The sequence below is a fragment of the Chroicocephalus ridibundus genome, chromosome 5 (genome assembly GCF_963924245.1).
Source record: "Chroicocephalus ridibundus chromosome 5, bChrRid1.1, whole genome shotgun sequence".
Lineage (NCBI taxonomy): Eukaryota > Metazoa > Chordata > Aves > Charadriiformes > Laridae > Chroicocephalus > Chroicocephalus ridibundus.
This window is the reverse complement of record NC_086288.1, coordinates 39352694-39375206: the sequence shown is the minus strand read 5'-3', so window position 1 is coordinate 39375206 and position 22513 is coordinate 39352694. Positions and strand designations below refer to the sequence as shown.

At 38.9% G+C, this 22513-nt stretch overlaps 1 protein-coding gene across 1 annotated transcript; it reads left to right on the top strand.

Moving 5' to 3' along the window:
* The first annotated feature begins 1065 nt into the window (after positions 1-1065).
* NAF1 (nuclear assembly factor 1 ribonucleoprotein) lies at positions 1066-22097 on the top strand. The gene is made up of 8 exons (XM_063336299.1): positions 1066-1462; positions 3737-3875; positions 8290-8383; positions 11093-11175; positions 12222-12382; positions 14848-14899; positions 18700-18805; positions 21396-22097. The coding sequence occupies exons 1-8, from the start codon at positions 1140-1142 to the stop codon at positions 21815-21817; spliced, it is 1380 nt and encodes a 459-aa protein (XP_063192369.1). The 5' UTR covers positions 1066-1139; the 3' UTR covers positions 21818-22097.
* Positions 22098-22513: the final 416 nt, after the last annotated feature.

Here is a 22513-nt window from a genome sequence, read left to right as displayed (position 1 = left end):
GACATCTACTGCCTGCCCAATGCTCACTTCAGCCCGTGTGGAGCACTTGCAAAGCACTCACTTGTGATGTTTTTTTTTCCAATGTATCCCAGCCATTATGGAGAATAATGAAGAGTTTTGGGTGCTCTTTGGGCACAGAGTCCTCTCAGAGGGGAGGGGAAGTTCATTATATGGAAAACCTATTATTCCCTCCTCCGCTCTCACCAAATAGTCAAGCCCCAGTCCTCTTTGGTGCTCTCAGCATTATCACGTTAACTCTTTCACGTATTTATTTATCGTGTTCCTCCTCAGACCTATATTGCACTCTGCTGTTCACCCTGCGTGCCTGGGAGTGGAGACAGCCTTAGCTCTTGGTTTGGAAGCCAGCCCGAAGGACAGCGTGATGAAGCTCCGTGGTGGTCAGGAGCCTGCAGCACTGGCACAGGAGCACAGCTGGCTGGTTGCAGTTTGGAGCCTGGGTTGAAGGGACCTGCCTGTAGTCACCTGTCAGTGACCTCCTGAGGATGCTTGCCTTTGAAACACCTTCTGGGTCTTCCCATGGGTAAGTTGTATCCAAGAGAAGACACATTCCTGGCCTCCTGAGTTATTGCCACAGGGAAGAGCTTTAAGTCTGAGGCTGGGGGAGGGCGCGCGGAATTCCTCCCTTCTCTCCTACGCGAGAGGTCACCATGTATGACCAGACCCCTGGAGGCCAGAAGAACAGCCTGAGACACCAACAGGCTGCCCCGCAAGGCCGCGTGCAGCACCGCGCTACCCTCAGGCCCAATACAGTTGGTGTTTGCGGTGACCCTGGAACTCGCACAGGCATTTATGCTGTGGCGAGTGGTCGGGCGACCCCGAGGCCGTGGTTAGGTCCTGCAGAGCCACCCATTACTGCAGGGCTACTACCCCAGGCCGAGACGCCACCACAACGGCAACGGCAGCCACAGCCCCGCGCCTCGCGCGCGCCCGCCCCCTCCGCTCCACGTCACGTGACGTCCACGGGATGACCCCGCCCTTCGTCCCACGCACGCGCCCTGCCCCATCCACCGTGCCCGGGAAACCATCTCCTCGGGGCAGCCGGAAGTGGCGTACTGCGGGGAGGGGGCGGGGCCGCCGGCCGCGTGGGGCGAGAGGGGCGCGGGCCGCCGGGTGCAGATATGGAGGTGGTGGCGCAGATGGAGGCCCTGGCCTTTGAGCCCGGTACCGCCGGCACCGCGCCGGGCGCGGAGGGGGAGCCGGGCGCGGAGGGGGAGCCGGGCGCGGAGCGGGAGCCGGGCGCGGAGCGGGAGCCGGGCGCGGAGCGGGAGCCGGGCGCGGAGCAAGGGTCGAGCATGGAGGGGGCGCTGAGCCCTTCGAGTCCCCGGGGGGGCACTGGGGAAGCCCAGGCCCCACCACCCCCAGCCGAGGGAGCGGGCAGCCCGCCGCCGCCTGCGAGCCCCAGTGGGCCTCCTGCCGCCGCCCCTTCGTCGGACTCGGACAGGTGGGTTTAGCCCTGGCAGCCCCGGGGCTGGGCCGCGGGGCGAGGGTGGCGCGTCGCGTCGCTCTCCGCGGGTGGCTCTTTCCCCTTTGAGGCCTCTTGCGCGGCGGCGAGTGTGGGCCGCGGCGTGGGTCGCCTGCCCTGTGAGCGCTCTGTGAGCGAGGTGTCCGAGTCCACCCCTGTCCCAGTGTTTCAGCCGCTGTAGCTCTTTCTCCCATTAAAGATGACACTTTCTGTTATGTTTCACTAGTAGTTTTGCTGTTGAATTAATAAGTCTCCAAAACAATGAGTGTAAGGGTATAGGATTTAATGAAAACATGAGTTTGGTGGTGGTGGCCTGTAGGGCATAATGGTTTGTTGGGCCACCATGACCAATGGAGCGTCTTGTTTGACATGGTCCTCACAGGGTGCACCTACATTGCTTGTGACAAGACACCTGCGGTGTTATTGCTGAAAGAAGCTGAATGTTGGACTCAAGGTAAAGAGTCTGCAGATCTTAACTCATGCTCTAATGTTGGCATCTAGGTGGAAATCTCGTTCTCAACCTGTATGTTTTTTATAAAAGGTTCCGTCTTCCGCTGCATCTGTGCTTTGGTTTTCAGTGTAGTTGGTGAAAGGTAACTTTGGTTAGATGTGGGGTCTGTTTCAGTCTTAGAAGCCTGCATATTTTTTCAGTTTCAGTGAGTTTTGTGTTTTCTTTTTGAGCCATTGCAGCAGAATAGGTATGTTCTTCTAATTAGGGAAGGCTGAAATGAAGTCTAAGGATCTCTTCTTAAAAAGAAGATACCGAGCTTTGTTAATAGTTAATGTGTTAGAGCTTGACTTTGGAAATACTCTGTTTGCTTGGTTCAAAGTTTTTCCAGAAAATCATGAAGTGATGGAGAGCAAAATTCCTGACCTATGGCAGGGGCTTCACCTCTAGTATTTGCTTCCAAAATCTGTTGTGCTGGTGTTCATATGAATATTAAAGACAAAATCTTGATAGCTTTAACTTATTTGACTCACTATGTGTATCTCAAACGTTTGTTCTTTCTTTTTTTTTCTCTGTCTACTGATTGGTCTCTGGTAGTCTGACTGATTTTTGTCTTTCTGCTATGTTGATTTTGTTCCAAGAAGTCCTTATTTGGCTTTTTCAAAAGGTTTATTTGGAGAGATTCTCTTACTTGTTTTTTTTCCTATCGGCATTTGTTGGAAAAAAAATATGCAGAAAAAGATAATTGAAAGCCATCCATTTGCTTGTGAAGGAGGCAATGTAATACCAAAGAAGCTAGGAGGGAGTGTTTTTTATGTTTTATTTGTCACTTTGTTTCTAAATGCTGCTTTGTTAGAGGCCAGATCAGGTAAGAAAGGCTAGATGCAGTTTTACAAACATTTGCCTGCCTTGGTGTATTTTTGTGTAAGGCTTGTAATATGTTTTTTTGTTCACCAGGATCAATTACTCCATGTGGTTTTTCTTCCACCAGTTCCTGAAGAACTTAAACTTTCCCTAAAACGAATGTGTTGACATGAATAAGGACTAGTGTCTTACTGTGCTCTTTACTTTGAAATACTAAGAATCTGAGACAATAAATATCTCTTACACATGTGCGAGAGAGAAAAATTAAATTACTAATCTGTGTGAATACGTACTAGGGGAATTCAAACAGGCTGTGAATTATGAAAGTAATCTCTTCTGCAAAAATTAGTTTTGTGTTTTTTTTACCTTCATAGTGCAAGATGTGTTGCTTGGAATAAGTATTTTCTTGATTTACACTTAGCTTTATGCTCGTGTTGGGATTATACAAAAGAGTCACTGTGAGCTATAGCAGGTAGTTTAATGTATTATCTTTCATGATTTTTTTTATGCTTAGTTACGTCAAATGATGTTCAATACTGGGAGTACTGTCATGTATGTATGACAGAGGGAGTTATGCTGGTGCTGGACTTCTGTGTGGAGTAGCCAGTGGGAGAAACTGGATTAGAAGAATTTAAAGAGGTGATTGCGCTCATGCCATATTCACCATTCAGCAGTGAAACAGTGGGAACCCAAGCGAGCCATTGTAGTTGTTAGCATTTGCTCCAAACTGCTGAAGCTACTACTCTTCTGAGGTGGTTTTTTTTTTGTGATCTTGTCCAGTGGCTTGTAGGTTCAGAAAAAGTTGCTGCTCTTCTGTATACAAGTGTATAGAGTTAAGAAAAACATAAGTAACCAAAGCTATATGAGTAATTTATAATCTAGCCATTCTTTTATCTGTAATGTAAAGTCTATATTCTAACTCCCATGTTTGGTTTTTTTAGTGATTCGGATTCAGATAGTTCATCAACTACATCCTCCTCTTCGTCTTCTCCTTCAACAGTATCTGATGATGATCATCATCCAAATGAGAAGGATAACAGGTCTTACTGTGTTAAAACAAAAGATGAGTTGCCTATTGATGTAAGTACAATGCATTATCTTTTAAACCTTTTTCTAGGAACTCAGTTTAAAATATTTTAATGTATTATATTTTTAAGTCATTGCAATACCAAGTGATTGAATGTATATTTTTATACTAGTTCAGGTTTACCGTAGTTATAACTTAAAATGTCTTATTTTTCAGTATACTAAGACCAATCTGAAGTGAGGTTTACAGCACACTTCAGGTTCATATTTGTATAAAATCACAGTTGCAATCGACAAAAACAAATAAACTTCTGGATAGGATTCTGGATATTTTAGAACTTTTTTTTTTTGTATATTCCATGCTTTCATCGTCCTTTCTCTGTGTGCGAGACTTGAAGGTCTGATATGTCTTAGATATATTTCAAATATATTTAGCCTTGAGGTAAAAATTTCAAATATTGTATTAAGCCTTCTAGAGGTTCAGATTGCATTGCCTCTACTCACTTAAGCAAAATTATTGGAGTGGTCATAGAAGTGGCTTGTACTTGTTTTATTCTACAATTTTTGTTATAGCACTCTTTTTATGTATTGTGAATCAGAACCTTAATTTGCATCGAGATACTGTCTTTTGGTTTTAGTTCTCATAAATAACGTACTCATTAAGTATTGCTGGCATTATTCCTCATTATTTCAAAATTAAGAGGTTTAAAGGAATGAGTTTTAGTAATAATCTGCTAATGGATGATTAGCTATACATCATTTGTAATGGATTACAAATAAAAGGATAATGTAACACTGTAATGTCAATTTACACTAACAGTACATATTTATCTGTTATTCTGTAGATCTCTTCCCTTCATAAAAAATGCTTTCTGGAATGAGAAACAAGCCCAGTGGAGGGTACAGGAAATTATTAGAAAGGCAGAGAAAAAAACCTCTGAAGAGCAGATACAATTGGATACATTTACCTTTGTTTCAGTGCTCTGTTAAGAGTTTGTAATGAATGTCTGGAAAGGCTGAGGCATTGACAGGCATTAGTAGTAGCAACAACAACAGGAGATGGGAGTATGTTGTTGATTCTTAAACTGTTCTCTATGTAGGCACTTAGAGTGAAGAAAAGCTCTTAGCATATTCTTTTATCCCTGAAATTAATCAAAGATTTAGAAACACACATAAAGTTATGTTCTGAAGGAGTAAAACATCAGAGCAATTCCTGCTTACATGCACTTTGTTTTGAAGTATGATTAATAGTAGAACCGTTAAAAGTGCTTCTATGACAACGTTGGGTTTTTTTTTAAAGCACTAGACTTTTGAACAAAAATCCTTGCTCAAACAGATATACTTGTCAAGTTTTATTTACCTTTCATCTTAATTATTTATTTAAATAAAACTCATGACAGTCTGAAAATGCTTGTTGATCTACACTTGTCTCATTAGTGTACTAGCTTCAAGTCCAAGTGTTTACAAAATATCATCTTCCTTTTGAGTAGCGGCCTGATTAATTTCATTGGTTCAGCAAAGTTATAGGTTTTTTCCAGTGATAGTTAATAGGAACTTCTAGCAATTACATTATTTACTGTATCTTGTACTAAGCCATTCTACTGTACTAGAATTAGTCTGTAAAAATGTTGTAGTTTGTCTTATGTAAGTTTGAGAGAATACAATTTGAAAATTAAAACGTATCTGTTAAAAAGTTGCCAATAATAGCTAACTTGCTAAGGCACGGGTCAAAGATAAAATGAAAAATTAAAGAAAATGTTTAACTGGAATATGTCCTTGGGGAAAAAACACACACATATTAAGGAGTGTTAGTGGAACTATTTTTCAGAACCTCCTCCTTTGAAGTGTAGGATGGCAGATATTGTATATAGTATGACAGATAGTACAGTTTACCAGTTTGAGATTTATGATCAAAATCTTAGCTTTCTTCCTTCTGGTCTTTGGCCTTTGACTTACTCCGGCATCCGTGACTCAGTTAAGTCTTAGCAGCAAAGTTGGTTTAACATTGGAAAACTTACTGCCCTGTAGAAGGGTGTGGGGTTTCTATCTGAATTAGCATCTTGACTTCACAGAATCACAGAATCTTCAGAGTTGGAAGGGACCTCTAGAGATCATCTAGTCCAACTCCCCTGCTAAAGCAGGATTGCCTAGAGCACATTACTCAGGACTGCATCCAGGCGAGCCTTGAAAGTCTCCACAGAAGGAGACTCCACAACCTCCCTGGGCAGCCTGTTCCAGTGCTCTGTCACCCTCACCGTAAAGAAGTTTTTCCATGTATTTGAATGGAACTTCCTATGTTCTAACTTGTGCCTGTTGCCCCTCGTCCTGTCACTGGGAACCAATGAAAAGAGTCTGGCACCATCCTCCTTCAACCCACCCTTTAGATACTTATATGCCGTAATAAGGTCTCCCCTCAGCTTTCTCTTCTCCAGGCTAGAGAGTCCCAGCTCTCTCAGCCTTTCCTCATAAGGGAGATGCTCCAGTCCCTCAATCATCTTAGTTGCCCTTCGCTGGACTCGCTCCAGCAGTTCCCTGTCCCTCTTGAACTAGGGAGCCCAAAACTGGACACAGTATTCCAGTTGTGGCCTCACCAGTGCCGAGTAGAGGGGGAGAATTACCTCCTTTGACCTACTGGCCACACTCTTCCCTATGCAGCCCAGGATTCCATTGGCCTTCTTGGCGACAAGGGCACATTGTTGGCTCATGGATAATTTACTGTCTACCAGGACCCCCAGATCCTTCTCCTCAGAACTACTTCCCAGGAGGTCCACCCCTAACCTATACTGGTGCTTAGCATTCTTCCTCCCCAGGTGGAGGACCTTGCACTTGCTTTTGTTGATCCTCATTAGGTTCTTCTCTGCCCAGCTCTCCAGCCTGTCCAGGTCACGCTGGATGGCAACATGGCCCTCCGGAGTGTCAGCCACCCCTCCCAGTTTGGTATCGTCAGCGAACTTGCTGAGGATACACTCTGTCCCATCATCCAGGTCATTAATGAATATACTGAACAAAATTGGACCGAATATTGACCCCTGGGGGACACCACTGGTTACAGGCCTCCAACTAGACTCTGTGCCGCTGATCACAACCCTCTGAGTTCTGTCACACAGCCAGCTCTCGATCCACCTCACTGTCACCTCATCTAGCCCATACTTCCTCGGCTTCCTAATGAGGATGTTATGGGAGACAGTGTCAAAAGCCTTGCTAAAGTCAAGGTAGATGACATCTACGGCTCTCCCTTCATCCAGCCAACCCGTTATAACATCATAGAAAGCTATCAGATTGGTCAAGCATGATTTACCCTTGGTAAATCCATGTTGACCACTTCCAATGACTTCCTGTTCCTCAACGTGTTTGGAGATGACATCCAGAATGAGTCACTTCAATGCTATATTATATGATCTGGGGCAGCCTTGGTCTCTGTTTGGTCTTTGAGTTGCTCTAGAAGCCTTTGCCAAGCACTTTTGTTAAGACTGAAGATTATCAGGTGAAGTTTTGGTAAGACAGGATCAGATTCTTCTGTTGGAGAGGGAGTTTATTTCTGATGGTGGCCTTTAAAAGTGCAGTTCAGTGCTAAGGTTTGGACTCTGCTTCCAAATTCAGATGCTGTATTTGAAGATGATTCTTACTCTAGTTGCTCTTACCTTGCATTCCATATAGTTTGTATTGAATCCTCACCAGTATAGTATGTACATAGAAATCTTAATTTATGAGTGAATTGGAGGTAGGTGATGGTGTTAATCAGCCTTTGATAGCAGATTTTGATGCTTACATTTGAAGGAAAAGTTTAATTTGAATATTGTTTGTGCAGTACTCATTTGTTTATCTGAAGCTTGGCATTTTTTTTCAAAAGTGTTCTCTATGATTATCCTCTTGTGTACCAAATACAACTTACAACTAAAAATAATTTTCTTTGTTTAGGTTGTTGTTATCTTTACATCTTCTATAATGGTCTGAGTCATGGTATAAATAAACACACACCATTTTGTTGAATAAGATGATACATATATTTGGTGTATTTCATACTATTTTATCACATGCTGTGTACATTTTTCTTCTGTCATATGTTGAATGTGATTACAGACAACTTGTCTGACTTTTTGATTACTGATTATCTAATTATTGTGTTGTACATTGAACTTAATTTATCTAACTTGAAAGTTCAAAAAAAATGAACAAAATGTCTATCAGTTGTTGGTTTTCTCCAGTTGAATAAAATTGGCTTCTACTTTAGTTGCAACAGAAATATGTAGAGTAGCGTCTCAATAGAGATGTCTTCGAAAGTGACATTCCCCAAGATGAGTTCATTTAAAATTATTCTGAAAGAGGGAAATCAAACGAAATTTTTTTTTTAATTAAACCTTCAAAATGCTAGGAGGCTTTTCTGATTGTCAAATTTATGCAGCATCGAAGTGGTGAACGTCTTAAGTGTGATGAGATTATATTCTGAACATTGACTTGATATTTTCAGGAACTACCTCCTGTTGAAGACTTAACAATAATTCTGCCTGATGATGTTGAACTGAAGCTCTTTGGGACAGTTTCCAGCATCATTGAGCAGCTAGGTAGGCAAGATATGTTTGCTTTGTTTTTAATTAAAATAATTTCTGTATATCTCTACACTGACTGTGTACTTAACTCTTCCCTCAAAGTGTCGGTACTGCAGCATTCTATTTCAGGCGGTAGCACATTGCTGAATGAGAACTTGGACAACCAAATGACACTTGTGTTGAATTCACATTTAGTTGGCTTGCATCTTCAAAAAATTAACGTACTATGACTATTATGCATGTGTTTCTGTGTGACTTCCATGTTCTAATTTTTTCATTCAAAAGCCTTTTTTCACTGTGTATTGTGATCTTTATATTAATTCTGGCAACAATAGGATTGAACAGTTGCAGTATTTTAGGAAGTCTTCCAGTTGTACATGCTATATTTGAATTATCTCTGAAGATACAGGAGGTGTATAACTGAAAGCACAGATGTAGTACAATGCAGTCCCAAGTGCTTCCTTGTTAATATGTGAGGACAGTAAAAAGACTTGTTTCTTTAGCCAGTGTAGCAGTGCTTGTTGGGTAACTGGTACATTGAGTATGATGCTTGTTCTTTTTTCTTTTTGGTTTTTTTTAATTCATCCCACTTCTGGCACCGTGACCAAATACAAGCTGCCAGTGTCAGCAGTCATAGGACAGCATAGCTAACATGATTTATAGGTGTTGGAGGGTAAGCTTAATGGGATTGAGACATACAATAGATATAAGCTTGACGGCAGGTGATATACATTCAGGGATCCTTTCAGATCTACCTGGGACCTCATTTTTTTGATGTGTGAAATCAAAGTTTTGCTGAAGCTGGTATTAATAAAATATCCATAGTATGTTTGTATTTAAGCTTATTCCAAGTGTTCCATGCTACTTGAACTGCTTTCAAAAGAATTTGCTTATGAAAATTAGAAATTAAGTTCAATTTTAAAGGTCAAATATTTAGGTTAAGTGGGGTACAAAAGAATTAAAGCAAATAGCCTTTCCTGTTAAATTTTCTTTTATCGTAAAAGACTCCAGGTTATACAGGCTATTATAAGGCTAGAACACTATAGGCTCATGCTTGCTTCACACTAGCTAAACGCAAGATGACAGTACTTCCTGTAAACTTTAACTTCTGCTCTGTGTATGAGAATTTAATGGAACTTTTGCTGTGTTTTGCTTCAGGGTACTTGAAGAGAAGAGAAAAATTCACTGTGTGGGTTGTAGCCTGGAAAGTAAACAGCTTTGTTATATATGAGAAACCTGCCCTGGGACTGCACTTTGGGCCCTGGAAGAGTATAAGCTGAGGATTTTAGATCGGTTGGGATAGGGGGAGCTGTAGGTTAAATAGGCTGTAGGTGATAATGTTTCTTCTGAGTTTCATGGGACTGGCATGACTTATGTTTTCAGAATATCTTCCTTAGCCTACTGGAATATGGGGCTATGCAGGATTAGTCAAGTTGAGAGCATTCTCTGAGAGTTTTTGGTGTGGGGTTTTTTTTGTATATTTTATCTTACAGGTAGGCATAAAATAAACTGATTTCCTTCTATTGAAATTAAGTGAACTATTAAGCTTATAGCATTGTCATAGGCTTGCTTGGCATGTCACAAGGTGTTTGCAGATTGAAGTAGCAGCAAAGGTGGAGTTTTAGCTTGATGAGATGTTTATTGCTTTAAGTCCTGTTATGTAAGTTTAGCAGTGATAATCTTAGTTTTTGTTCAAGTCTGAGTGACAATAAGTGCTTGAGTGACTTTATTTGATGGTGGAGGGGCACTGAGAATGCTTAACGGAGCGTTCAGTTGTTTTAGAAGTAGAAAAGATTACCTTCAGAATCAGAATTTTTGAGTGTAATGCTGCTAGGCCTCTGTATTGACAGCTTTAAGCATTGTTCCTGCTGAATGTAAGGGAAGACACAGTATTTCTGTAAATTAAAGCAACAAATGTGAACTACTCTAACGATTTCAGTAAATAATAAGCTTTTTATGTCCTTGAATCTGGAAAACCTAAAAATGAAGTAGCTGGCATATCAAATTGTGTATTAGAACATGTTTCTGTGTCCATTTATAAGTGTTTAATTCTACTAAGTCTTAACAGATTTCATATTTTGAGCTACTACAATGACTTGTTCACTCTGACCACTCATACCATTGTTAATCATAGATTAAGCCCAAATGTAGTGTGATACTATTATATGATATTAAATTGCAGAAATGTATTTCAAATCGTGTACCTTTATACATAAGTGGGACCACCAGTTGCTACTGTGACTGGACTGCCAGACATCTTTTGTGTTCTGGTCTGATTCTTATGACTTATTAGGGGAAGCTATGGTGAATAGCCATCTCCATTCTTTTTTTTTTCTGAGAAGAATTTCATTTGGAATACTAAGAAGGCAGAATATGTATGTGCATCTGCACTCAAAAAAAACCAGCTTATTGCTGCTATGCACTTAAGAAACATCTTGGGTAAATCACATATTCATATCTCAGATCTCTCATTTGTACCTGTCATCTGATCTCCTTTCTCTACCCCAGAGAACAATAATTCTGTAAACAAATGTAAAAGTTACCACTTATATCACTGGAGAAGGGGCATCCAGTTGTAAGTAGTTTGCGTATGCACACAAACTTTCAGGTGAAGCTCTATGAATTTTAGTAGACAAATAATGTTGTGGTTTGTTACGTTTCTCTGCGATTAAGTGTATACTGCTGTTGAAACATAAAGTTCTTATTTATTTTTTCCCATTTTAGTAATAATTGAATCACTGAGAGGCCTACCTCCAATAAATGAGGAAAGTATAATTTTTAAAGAAGATCGGCAAGCAGCAGGAAAGGTGTGTGTAAAGCAAAAAAACCTGTTATCTAATATAAAATTCAACGTGTTTGTTTCAACACATAGTGTTGAAGTTCACTAAATGAAATATAATGTTTCCTTGATACATAGTTTTTCTTTGTGCTTTTGACTCTTGCTATAGTAATCTGGTTTTTTTATTCTCAAGAATTCCTAACCTGGAATTCAGTGCATCCTTACAGAATTACAATGTGCGATCAGCTTCTGCTATTTTATGAGTGCTTGTGGAGAGGGAGGGGTTGCTTTCAGATGTATAATGTCTTGAATAACAGTCTGGGCTCTTTTATTGCCAGGAGTTGGAGGCAAAGATTGGAGAAATTAGAGTCAAGTTTCAGGAAAAATGAGGAATGTTTACATATCTGTGCTCTACAGTTCCAGTTTTAGGCCAGTGTGTGCTTTATGCAACTATAATGTATGTTTGCTGAGAGGGGTGTTGCATTGAATTTTGTATGTTTTCTGGGGAAGGAAAGCCATCATCCAGAACGGTTACTACTATAATATCTTTGAATGCTAGACATGAGTGAAACACAAAACCTCAGCCTGAATTTGCAGACGTTCAGTACAACATCTCGGAATTCTCTGCTTTCCATGCAGTTGGGGAAGAGATAGGGGAACTGATGTAAAAGCGTCTTGTAAAGATGAACTTTGAGGAATAAATGATAAGGAGATTGTTCCAGGTGTAAGAGATTTGAAAGCATAGTGGAGCAAAGAACAGATTTGACAAAAGGAAAGATGGCCAAAGTAGAGGAAGCAGACAGTGAAAGCAATGCAGTTGGGTGGGTGAAGGCAACATCAACGTGTGAGAGAACTTACTTTTCCACATTAAGTCTTAAACAGTAGTTGGAGAAGTATACTATCAAAGTGTGGTAATAAAACCAAAGCATGAAAGCAACTTCCTTTGATGCTGCATTTTGAAGATATATTGAACTTCTTAAATACAAAGCATCTTAAAACTTCACGGTTGTCTACAATGAAATTAGCTACCTACTCTTGGTTTATTTAAACATTTTAATTTTGTTTGTGTTACAGATATTTGAGATATTTGGTCCTGTTTTACATCCCTTTTATGTGTTAAGATTTAACAGCTCTGAGCATATCAAAGCAAAAGGTATTAATGTGCAAGATAGCATGTATTTTGCTCCATCAGTGGAGGACTTCACCCAGTATATATTTGCAGAGAAACTAAAACAGTGAGTCTGACTTCTTTTCTATTCTGGTTATAATGTATTTTTTAATATAGCTAAAAATACTGAATTGAAGTTTAGCCTTGAGTGAGAAACTGCAGGACTAAGCTTGACATTAAAACTTTTTCTTTTTTCAGGTATTCTCAACTGTGTTGTAATAACAAAGTTGTACTGATTTGGCCTTTCGGAACAGTACAGAGTAGCTGTAAACTACAAGCTTCTAAGGTGTTAAATTACTAAAGTTTAGTAGCTTGTTATTCAATTTAATATATTACGCTTTTTTTCTTTTCGTGTTGTTGTGTTACCTAAAAAGACCATAACCAGAAATAAATTCATTGATACTTCCCTCCCTGACACCCTCTTACACACATACATGGGTTTTGAAAGGTGAACTTTCTGGATTTTGTTGTTCTTCATATTCTTGTTTAGTTTCATAAGTTATAGTTAACTTGTTTGAAATCTGAACAAGTTTTTATTTATTTACTATTTTTATTTCACATTACAAGCTGGAGAATATCAATTCTATATGAAAATTCCCTGCTGTAAATTTGGGGGGGAGGGGGGTTGTGTGCCAATGTAGTGTGATGTTCAGAAACTTCTCAATAGTGTTTGTGTACCCAAGTCTGGCTGAGGAAAGTAGCATGTATGAATAGGACTTGTTGGCATTTAAAAGGAAGTGTACTCAAAGATACAGAATAAAAAATAAAACATAATAAATGACTGCTAGATATTAGTTTTCTAACTATTGATGAATAATTGTCTGAAATAACTATAGGCTAAAAAGTCCTTTGTCATACAAGCGATTTAGTCTCTCTTCTCTATAGTCAGAAAAAAATTATAATATTGATGTCTGCATTAATTGCAACTCTGCCAGTATTCCTACTGAATTTTTTCTTTAGTCAGGTGTGTGTGGCCAGGTCTGCTGGAGTCTTATCCCCCTTACCTTTCTCATTTCTGTAGAAGCAACAAGCATATCTTTTTTTTTCATTTTAGTGAAGACCAAAATAGATCACTTTCTCACTCTGCTGCCTGTTTGTTTTTCTGCATCATTTTGATGCCAGCTGGTCTTTGATTTGTGCCATTAAACTTTGTTGCTTATCGCAGTAACTGCACAGACTTTAATCATCTGCTTACTACATCAATAACTGTGTGCCGTGCTCAGCATCTGAGACGTGAGACTTATGTTTTAGTTTGTTACATGCTTTGCAACTAGTTTTGGGAACTATTTGTCCTTTGGTAGTACTTTACTGTCATATATGGTACAAAATTGAACACTGGGTAAGATGTCTCACGCTTTCATGACTTACCAGTGCAGCTGAACAGTGCATCAGGCATTCTTTCTCACTCTGCATTAAAATGACCAGTGTGAACACTGGTGTAATCTGACGTAAACCATATTTTCTGATTAATGTGACTGAAGTTACATTTCACTGGAACGATATTTTATTTCTTAGCTTTGTCAGGAGGGGTTCCTCAGCTTTTGTGAGGCAATTAGTGCTATTTGTTGAAGCTGCATTTTCACAAATTAAGTCTCATTGACAAAGGATAAAGAATTTTGATTTCCGATCTCTGCGGTAATGTCTATATAAAAGAAACCAAGGTGGCATGGATTGTTGGTGGCATGGCAAAGTTGAGCTTCAGTTGGTGCATCACAAGAAGGCTCTTGGACCTTAGCAGATTGCAAATTTGGTGACCGATGATTCTTATTTTTCTGCTTTTTGTTACTTTGACTGTGTACAGACCAGCTTGTGGAGTATTACAGGCTTAAAGTGTTAGAACTGCTACTTAAAACTTGTGATGGTACTTTGAAAAGAAAAGGAATCAGGATTAAGGTCTGAAGTATTACATTTACAACAAAATAGAAGATGAAACCTCATTATCTAGCTAACACTGTATTAATAGAATTGTAAGCTGGGCTTAGAGTTTTTTTTTATTCCAGATTCTCTTTGCTATAGATACACTTAAAGCCTGTGTTCTACTAGACCAGTTCATTGCTGTTTTTAACTGGACATAAGTATTCTGTAACCAGAAGAATGAGAAAGCTTATGACTAGTCAGCAGTTAGTTGACATAAAAGGAAGTTGCAGTGAACTACCTCAATTCAGGTTCAAAGCAATTTAGGTTCAAGTGTATGTGTTGAGAGAATATCTTAATATTAGGTGTTTGAAATGTTCAGTCTTCACTCAAAGCAGGAAGATTTTTTCGAGTGACATATGTAGTGAAGTTCTATTGACTTAGAAACAACATAAAAAACCAAATGCCTCTTTCAAAACAGGCAGCTCCTGGTATAGGAGATCTGATATCTTGAAGAAAGTGTTACCATATTTGCTACGGTACAGTTATTGCAAATTATTTCTAACCTGGAATATGTTGCTTTTATGTGTCTCAAACAAGAGATGCTTCATAGTCTCCTTACACCATCTTCTTTCATCTTGATTGTCTAATATATGTGTTTTTTTTTTTTTCTCTTAGGGAAAAAGGTTCAGATGCATCTTGGAAGAATGACCAAGAGCCACCACCTGAAGTAAGTAACTATAGGATTTTTTTTTGTTTATTGTTTTTGATTACACAAGATACATGTAGAGAAATATCTGTGCAGAGTAACTAATTAGCAAGCTTATTTTTCTACGCATACAAGAATTGGATGTACTTCTTTTCTTCATTGAAAAGAAGGTCATGCTTTTCTTAGGCCACAGTCAGTGTAGAGAGTACTAGCTATCTTTTTCTACTGCTTTTTGCAATTGGGAAAACATATCTTCAGTTACTCTAGTCCTTCAGGAACATGCTTGGCAATCTGAACATTCCAACTTTGAGTAGCAGTGATTTTACCTTGCCTAATAATTTTGAGTCTGCGAGGGAATTTTTGTCCTTGCTTTCTTTCACTGCAGCTTTGTCTTTTACCTTGCCACGAGCAGTTTTCTTTAAAGGCCTGCTAGTACTCTGCAAACTGTACTGCGGTCTGCTCTGTTGGATTAATTTGATACATCCTCTGTTACTAAGAAACCATTCAAAGAATGCAAGATTTCACTACTGTTTGCTATTATAAAACAGTAGTTTCATGAGAGGAGATGAGCTTCTTCCATACAAAAGCAGTATAGAACTGAGAGCTCCTCATGACTGTTGACATAATTTACTGTAGGATCTGTAACATTTTCTTCAATGACAGCCAGGCTTCCTGTCCAGTGCTCCTTAACTCCACTCTAACTATACTTCTCCTGACTGTTTTCTTTTTCAATAAGAATTGCGAGGCTGAGAGTTTTATGGAGGTGTTTTCATGAGATTTGTTTTCCTGCTTTTAGCCTATCTTATCCAAAATAGCGGAGATTCCTAGAAGCCTTGGGTCTACCATAGTATCTTAAAGAGATCTCTTTATCTGCTTGTTTTGAACCTTCCAGAAGGTTGCTTAATTCTAAAGTATGTAATAGGGGCTTCTTACTCTATAATTAAGGTGTTTTTTGTGAATTGTTTTGTTGTGTTGTTTTTTTTTTTAGTGTTGTAACCAATTTTTAGAATAGAATAGAGCATTTCAGTTGGAAGGGACCTACAATGATCATCTAGTCCAACTGCCTGACTAATTCAGGGCTGACCAAAAGCTAAAGCATGTTATTAAGGGCATTTCCAAATGCCTCTTGAACACTGACAGGCTTGGGGCTGGCTTGCCAGCCAGATGTAGCCCTGGGAATTCACTACAACCCTTTGAGCTCTGCCCTTCAGCCAGTTCTTCACCCAGCACACCATGAATCCACTCATGCCACAGCTGGACAACTTGTCCGGAAGGATGCTTTGAGGGACAGTATCAATTTTTTCATTCACAGTCCTTATCCCAGGCCAGTTGTTCTGGCTTGAAGGAGAGATGTTGTGACACAGGCTTTACTGTGCTTGAAGATAGGTCTTGTAATAATGTATCAGTCTGTCAACCCAGAATGCTGCTTCTTCCACTATGGTGAAGATGATGCATTTTGAAATACCTTTTTTTTTTTTTTTTTTATTCCCACAAATGGAATTGAGCTGAGCAGTGTTAACTTCGCTCAAAGAATTTTGTCTGTCAGTTCTGACTGTAAATTGCCTTCCTTTCTCTGGGAGATGACATCTCACACAGAATGATCATTTGAGAATTAGAAGTGTTGCATAGAACTGGACAGTAGGTATGTGATCAATAGAGCTTTGAAAGACTGTGTATACTTAGAAACTTTTGGCTCGTCTTAGATTTCTTTCGTTGAACAGTTTTCTAGTGATGATGATACAAAATGTGTTTATTGGCTGATGGTGAGCTCTTTTTGTTTGCTAGTCATATTTTTAAAGCTGTTCAGGGGATGAGTTTATGACTGTGTAATTTGAATTTGTAGGAACCAAAGTAACTTTAAAATTTGGCTGAATACACTTCACTAGTCAAGTCTTCTGCAGATATAGATCCATTGCTTTTTCCAAAGTTGGTATTTATTTTTTTGTGATTTTTTCTTAGTTTTAATTATGATACTGTTACTTTCAGGTTATAATCTGAAAGTACCGGGGAACTTTAGGTTTACTGTACTTCACTATAGGAAGGAAGCCTGAAAAAAAATCAGCGATGGCAAGGATGGGCAAACTTGATTGCTTTTTATGACACCTTTGTTTCCATGGCTGTTTTGACTTTGATATGTCTATGTGCTCTGTTTTGGAGAAAACACATCTAACATGTTGTAATCCTTAATTAGAATAATCTTTGGATAGCTCTAGCAGTTAGAGTTTACACTAAGATATCCAAACTGTGACAGCTGATAAGCTGATAGAAAGTAGCTTTTGCTGTGAAGGTAATGGCTGTTGACAAGGGTGCAGATCAAATTTAATGCTACTGATGCTTGAAATTCTCTTACAGCCAGACTCTTTTAGAGCCCTCAGCTGGCAGCTGATTCTATAACTTTTCTGGCCAGCTCCCACAGTAAACTGCATGCAATTGCTGGAGTCAGTTTTTTTTGTGATATTGTGAAGCTTTATTTGTGTATGAATGTTCAATTAATCCATGTTATGCCTTTTATGCTTGCTACTTTAAGGTATATGGTAAGTGTTCCTTTTCTGACAGGCTCCTAATTAGCCCAGCTCAACTGTAGACTCAGTAATACAACCTCTCTTGGCCTTGTCTTTGGGGTCTTAGGATGACAAAGTGTGACCTGTATGCTGCAAGGCTAGCAGGAGCAGATGAATGTGATTTCTCAGTGAGGCAGCTTTTATGGAATGTTACATGGAAATTAGCTAGCAACAGAAGGTACCTGTTGTTTGTTATTTCTGCTCTACTGGAGGATGGCATATTAAAGTGCTTAGAAAAAGCAGGAGTTAGTGAAAGATTTTTACTTCATGGTATATATCATCTTGTTGTATTCCTTGTGGATTTTTTTGAGTAAGAATATAATCCACTTATGTAGAAGAGGAAATAGTTGCATTCAGAATTAACTTCTACATGGCTTTTTTAGCACTGTTTTAGTGCAGTGTTTTTGAGATCCGTGCTCTGTATAACCTATAGAGTTACATCAGTGAGCAGCAAACCCCTTCCTTTCAGAATTGTGAGGCCGGGGGGTGGGAGCAAACCATTAAGTCATACAAGTGAGCTGTTTTTCAGGCAACTAATTATGCGGACAGATTTCTTTCCTGTCACTAATAACTTTTCCTCATTCTAAATGTAAGCTAGGATTCAAAGGTAGCAAAATGTTGCAGTGATGTTCAATCTATTGTAAATGACAGCATTCTCTGAAGCTGAAAATTCCTTTGGAATAACGTTGCTATCGCAAGTTTAATGGGAACAGTGTTATTAAATATACTATAGGAAGTTACAATTTAGTGACAATTTTAAACTAGAAATATTTTTTTAATGTAGTTTGTGTGCTGAGTTAAGTATTGGTTGCCAAATTAATTTTAACTTACTTTAAAAATCTGTATTTTAATTTACCTAGTCTGCAGTTTGCCCTTCAAAAGCTTTTTCTTGGCAATAACTAGCCAGCTCCCTCAGAGATGTCGAATTTATTTTCTTACTAACATCTAGGCAATCAAAAATTTGTGTTAAGTACTTGAATGTTGCTGTTTTTAGGAAAATTAGAAGGAATAACAGTATTGTATAATTGTCTTATGAGAAATTTGTGGACTGATAAGTTTTTGATTGTGTTGAGAAGCTAGCTGAACGCACGATGGCTCTTTGAATGCAAAATAGGAAAGTGCAGCTTTAATAGTCTTCTAAGCTGACTGCAGGTTGTATTGTTTTCTAAATAATGATTTATTGCTAGATATGAAGTTCTCTGTGCAGTCTCTATATGGCTTGTTTTTCCCCCCTGCCCCCCCCCCTTTTTTTTTAACCAGGCCTTGGATTTCAGTGATGATGAAAAAGAGAGAGAAGCAAAACAGAAGAAAAAGAAGCCTCAGAGTCAAGGAAGGAAGAAACTCAAATCAGAAACTAATGCATCAAGTGAGTAAACGCTGTGGGAGAATGCTTTTCTCTCTTAAACAGAGTTTGAAATACACAATGATATCTATCTTAATAATTGAGCTTTCCTACAGTTAATCAGTATTTCTGTGCTTTTCAAAGTTATATTCATGAATTTGTGGCTATGTTCCTTATTTTTATTTAAAAGGAAAATGAAGGGTTTTTTCCATTAAACTGTGGAAGGAAAGTTTTATTAGTAGGAGGACAGTTGTCAGAGGAAATTCACAGGCTGTTACGACAGTGTCAGCTGACACACAGTGAGGATGTGGAAGATATGCCACCTTTTGGAATTTGAGCTTGCTTGTTGCAGGGGTTATTGGGGCCCAAGCTCAGCTTAAGCCTTTGAGTGCAGGGAGAAGGCGGCCATGTGCAATTTTTGGAAACCCATTTTTCTGACAATCAGGGAGAAGACACAAGTCTTAGATGGGGAATTTATTCCTCTGTCTGAAAAGGAAGCTCTTCCTTAGCCATGGCATAGGAATACTCCTTGAAAAAAAACTGTTACTTGTGTAGCCTGCTGAGAACCTCTCTGTTTACCTAACACAGTTGTTACATAAAAAAACCTACAGTAGTTTAATAAAACATGTATAGGTTTTCATAATATACATAGCCTTCTTCACCTTCCTTTCTCCTGCTGTTGACAGATCTGTTCAGGTGTATGCTTGCAGTTGTGCTCTGCTTTCAATAACCAAATTTTCCTATCTGTCTTCTCTCATGCCTCTCTACTGACAAAACTTTTTGGTTGCCATTTTTCATTGAATAATTTGAATCACATCCCTGTTTTTCTGTTCTCACTGGTCTGCTTCTGTTGCATGCTTTTTGTACACTCCCTTTACATACTACTGACTGTCATCCCCTGCCCTTTCCTCTGCTGCTTACATAGGAGGCTTCTTCAACTGTCTGCAGTACAGTGTTTCCTTCCAGTTAGCTTGGTCTGACTCCTTCCATGAGTTTGCTGCTCTTCTGGAGCACGTTGTGCCCCGGTGACTCCCTTTTCTCTTGATCTGGGAATTTAGTAACTGTCCTGTTAACAGTTCTACTCTGTGTACAGTACATCCCTCCCTTGTACCCTTTAAATAAAGCTGCGATCTTTCTTGGACTGGCTTTTGCCCTCTGGTTTTGACAGTTCTTCCTTAAGGGAAGGATCTGAATCGTGCCATATTTTCCCTTTGTTGCTGATGGTTGTTTTCTTTCCTGGTTTCTGCTTATATAGCAGAACGGCATATTCTCCACCATATCCTTATTCTGCCAGCTTATTGCAGACCTGCCTTTGCCTAGGGCTTACTGAGGCTGTTACTGAACTGTGTTCCATAACTGAGAAAGCAACAGGAGGAGCTGTCTCAATCTGTCAAGGGAGTATGGGTTATGATTTGCTGTAGTTTTCTGTAAATAACGTGGTGTAAATTGACACTGTGTGCAATTTAGTTTGGCTGTGGAATTCAACAACAAGGATATCTGGCAAATTGAGGCACAAACTCAGTCTCAGCTGGAGTTTTGCTTGGTTGCATCTTCATAAAACTGAGTACGCTAAAATTGGCTCATTGTTACAGCCTTTGATAGGAGAAGAAAGAACAAAAATATTCACTCAAGTACTTTCACTTCAGTGCTTCTGAGAGGACTGCATGCACCAAAGGAGTCTAAGTCCTAATCCCCCATGAAAATGAGTAGGAATTTTGGTATCCAACTAGATTTCCAGACTTAGCTTTTCAAAGGTGAAAATGTTTCTATGTGTTCTAGTGCCAAGGATTAGGTCCACATAGGTTCTTAAAAGTCAGTGGATTTTATGCAGTCTTATGCCCCTAAATACATTTTTGTTTCTACCCCAAAAATTCTTCAGAGATCATATTTGGTTTACATACTACAGCCTTTTGAATATCTTAGCAGCTCTTTGGAACACTTTTAATATTTTGGTGCTCTTTGCAGCACTTATCCCATTAATACTCTTCTAGTATTTGTATAAAGTGGCAGTACATTTGTTATGAGCTTTAAATATATGCTTACAGTGACCTGTACAGGGAAAAATTAATCTTTGAAAAATGAATGATGAAAACTAATGGGCTAAGGGTACAGGCTGCCTTTTTTCTGATAGAGTAAGTTAATTTCATTAATTTTAGTTTAAATAATTTTCTGTGTCCTGTGTTTTTGCTATAATATCAACTCAGGTCTGAAAGCTGTATACCACTTTAGTGTAATGCAGTGTTGATTTATCTTCATTTTTAAAATGTGTTGCTTTTAAATCTTGTTTTAAACCAAAGCTTCCAAAATGCTCACAGTTTGACTGTTCCTGTGATTCATTAACACAAATGAAAATGCCTGGAGGGGAAGAAAGTGAAATTTCTTTTTTAATGACTGAATTTGCAACCCTTAGGATCGTTCTTCCTATATTACTCTAATAAATCAAGATGAGTTATTTTGTTGTTTATGTATTATTTGCCAGTGTTATTTGTTGATAAGCTTACTTTTGAAATTTCTTTGGCTTCAGCTTGAAAGATTTGTGAGAACTAAACTTAATCTTTTCAAAATAATAATATTGTGTGTGGTTTTTTGTTTCTTGTGTGTTTTTTTTTTTTAGGTGAGAATAAAGGACTTCCTCAGTCAATGCAACCTCCTGCTTCAAGTTATTCAAGGGGATACCGTGGCAGAGGGTTCTCCAGGGATCCATTTCCTCCTCCATCAGGCCCTCCAGGTTTTTTGAGACCACAAGTAAGACCACCACAGCTGTACTCTTCGGACAACAGAATCCATCAGGAGTCTCCAGTGTTTCCACAGCCTCATAGAAAAGAAAATCCAATAACGCAACAGTATCCCTTTCCTCCTCCAGTTTTTGGTTCTGTTAATGAGATGCATCAGTTCCACCTTCCACCTTCAAATCTGAATATGATTTGGACAGGCCCAAACATGTACAACTCATACCCCTTTTTGCCACCGCCACCTCCTCCGCCGCCTCCTCCACCTCCTCCAGATAGCCACCCTTCTCAGTTCAGGCCTTACTAAATTTCCGTAAATGTGCATACAGAGGATTGCAGTTTAAAGGGAGGAAGAACAGGCTGCTAAGACTATATTCCCTTATTTTGGAGACGCTTCATTTTTCTGCAGCGATAGAAGGGATGGTTACATGCTCTGTGGGACACCCATAGAAAACTTATTTTTCTATATATGTTTTCTGTTTCAAAAAAAAGAAAACTATGATAAAAATAACTGAATATTAAATAATGGTTTATTTTTATAATATCTACTATTTTGAGATGATAAATAAAAACTTTTTGGAGACTGGTATGTAGTGGTGGAAATCTATTTTGTAATAAATTTAAGAGCTTATGTATAAACTACTGTCTAATAGCGATGAGGATATGTCACATAGATGGTATTTTAATAGTTTTAGGATAGTTGTATATTGCTATGCTTAAACCATTTTTCTCAATTTCTTCAAATTTTCAAATCTGCTTGCATGGAAACTAAAAATCTGACACCTAAATTTTTAATTTTTCCCTATATAAAGTATAGACTCTTGCTATCCAACTTTTTAATATTGCATTTATTTCATACTAAGTTAAAGACTGGAGCTGGATGGTCTTTCTTTAAATAGCTGGAATAGCTAGATCAGAATTTGGACCAGCAGCGTAATTATTCTCTCACGTTTAGTGTCCTACAATAGCTGTAGAAGATCAGCTTAACAATTGGATGTTTTGC

What these genes read in the sequence shown, in the direction of transcription:
- NAF1 (XM_063336299.1), top strand. Translation starts at nt 1,140, where the DNA reads ATGGAGGTGGTGGCGCAGATGGAGGCCCTGGCCTTTGAGCCCGGTACC. An exon ending in ATCGGCAAGCAGCAGGAAAG is followed by an intron (nt 11,176 to 12,221) that starts GTGTGTGTAAAG and finishes TTTGTGTTACAG; the next exon opens with ATATTTGAGATATTTGGTCC. An exon ending in ACCAAGAGCCACCACCTGAA is followed by an intron (nt 14,900 to 18,699) that starts GTAAGTAACTAT and finishes TTTTTTAACCAG; the next exon opens with GCCTTGGATTTCAGTGATGA.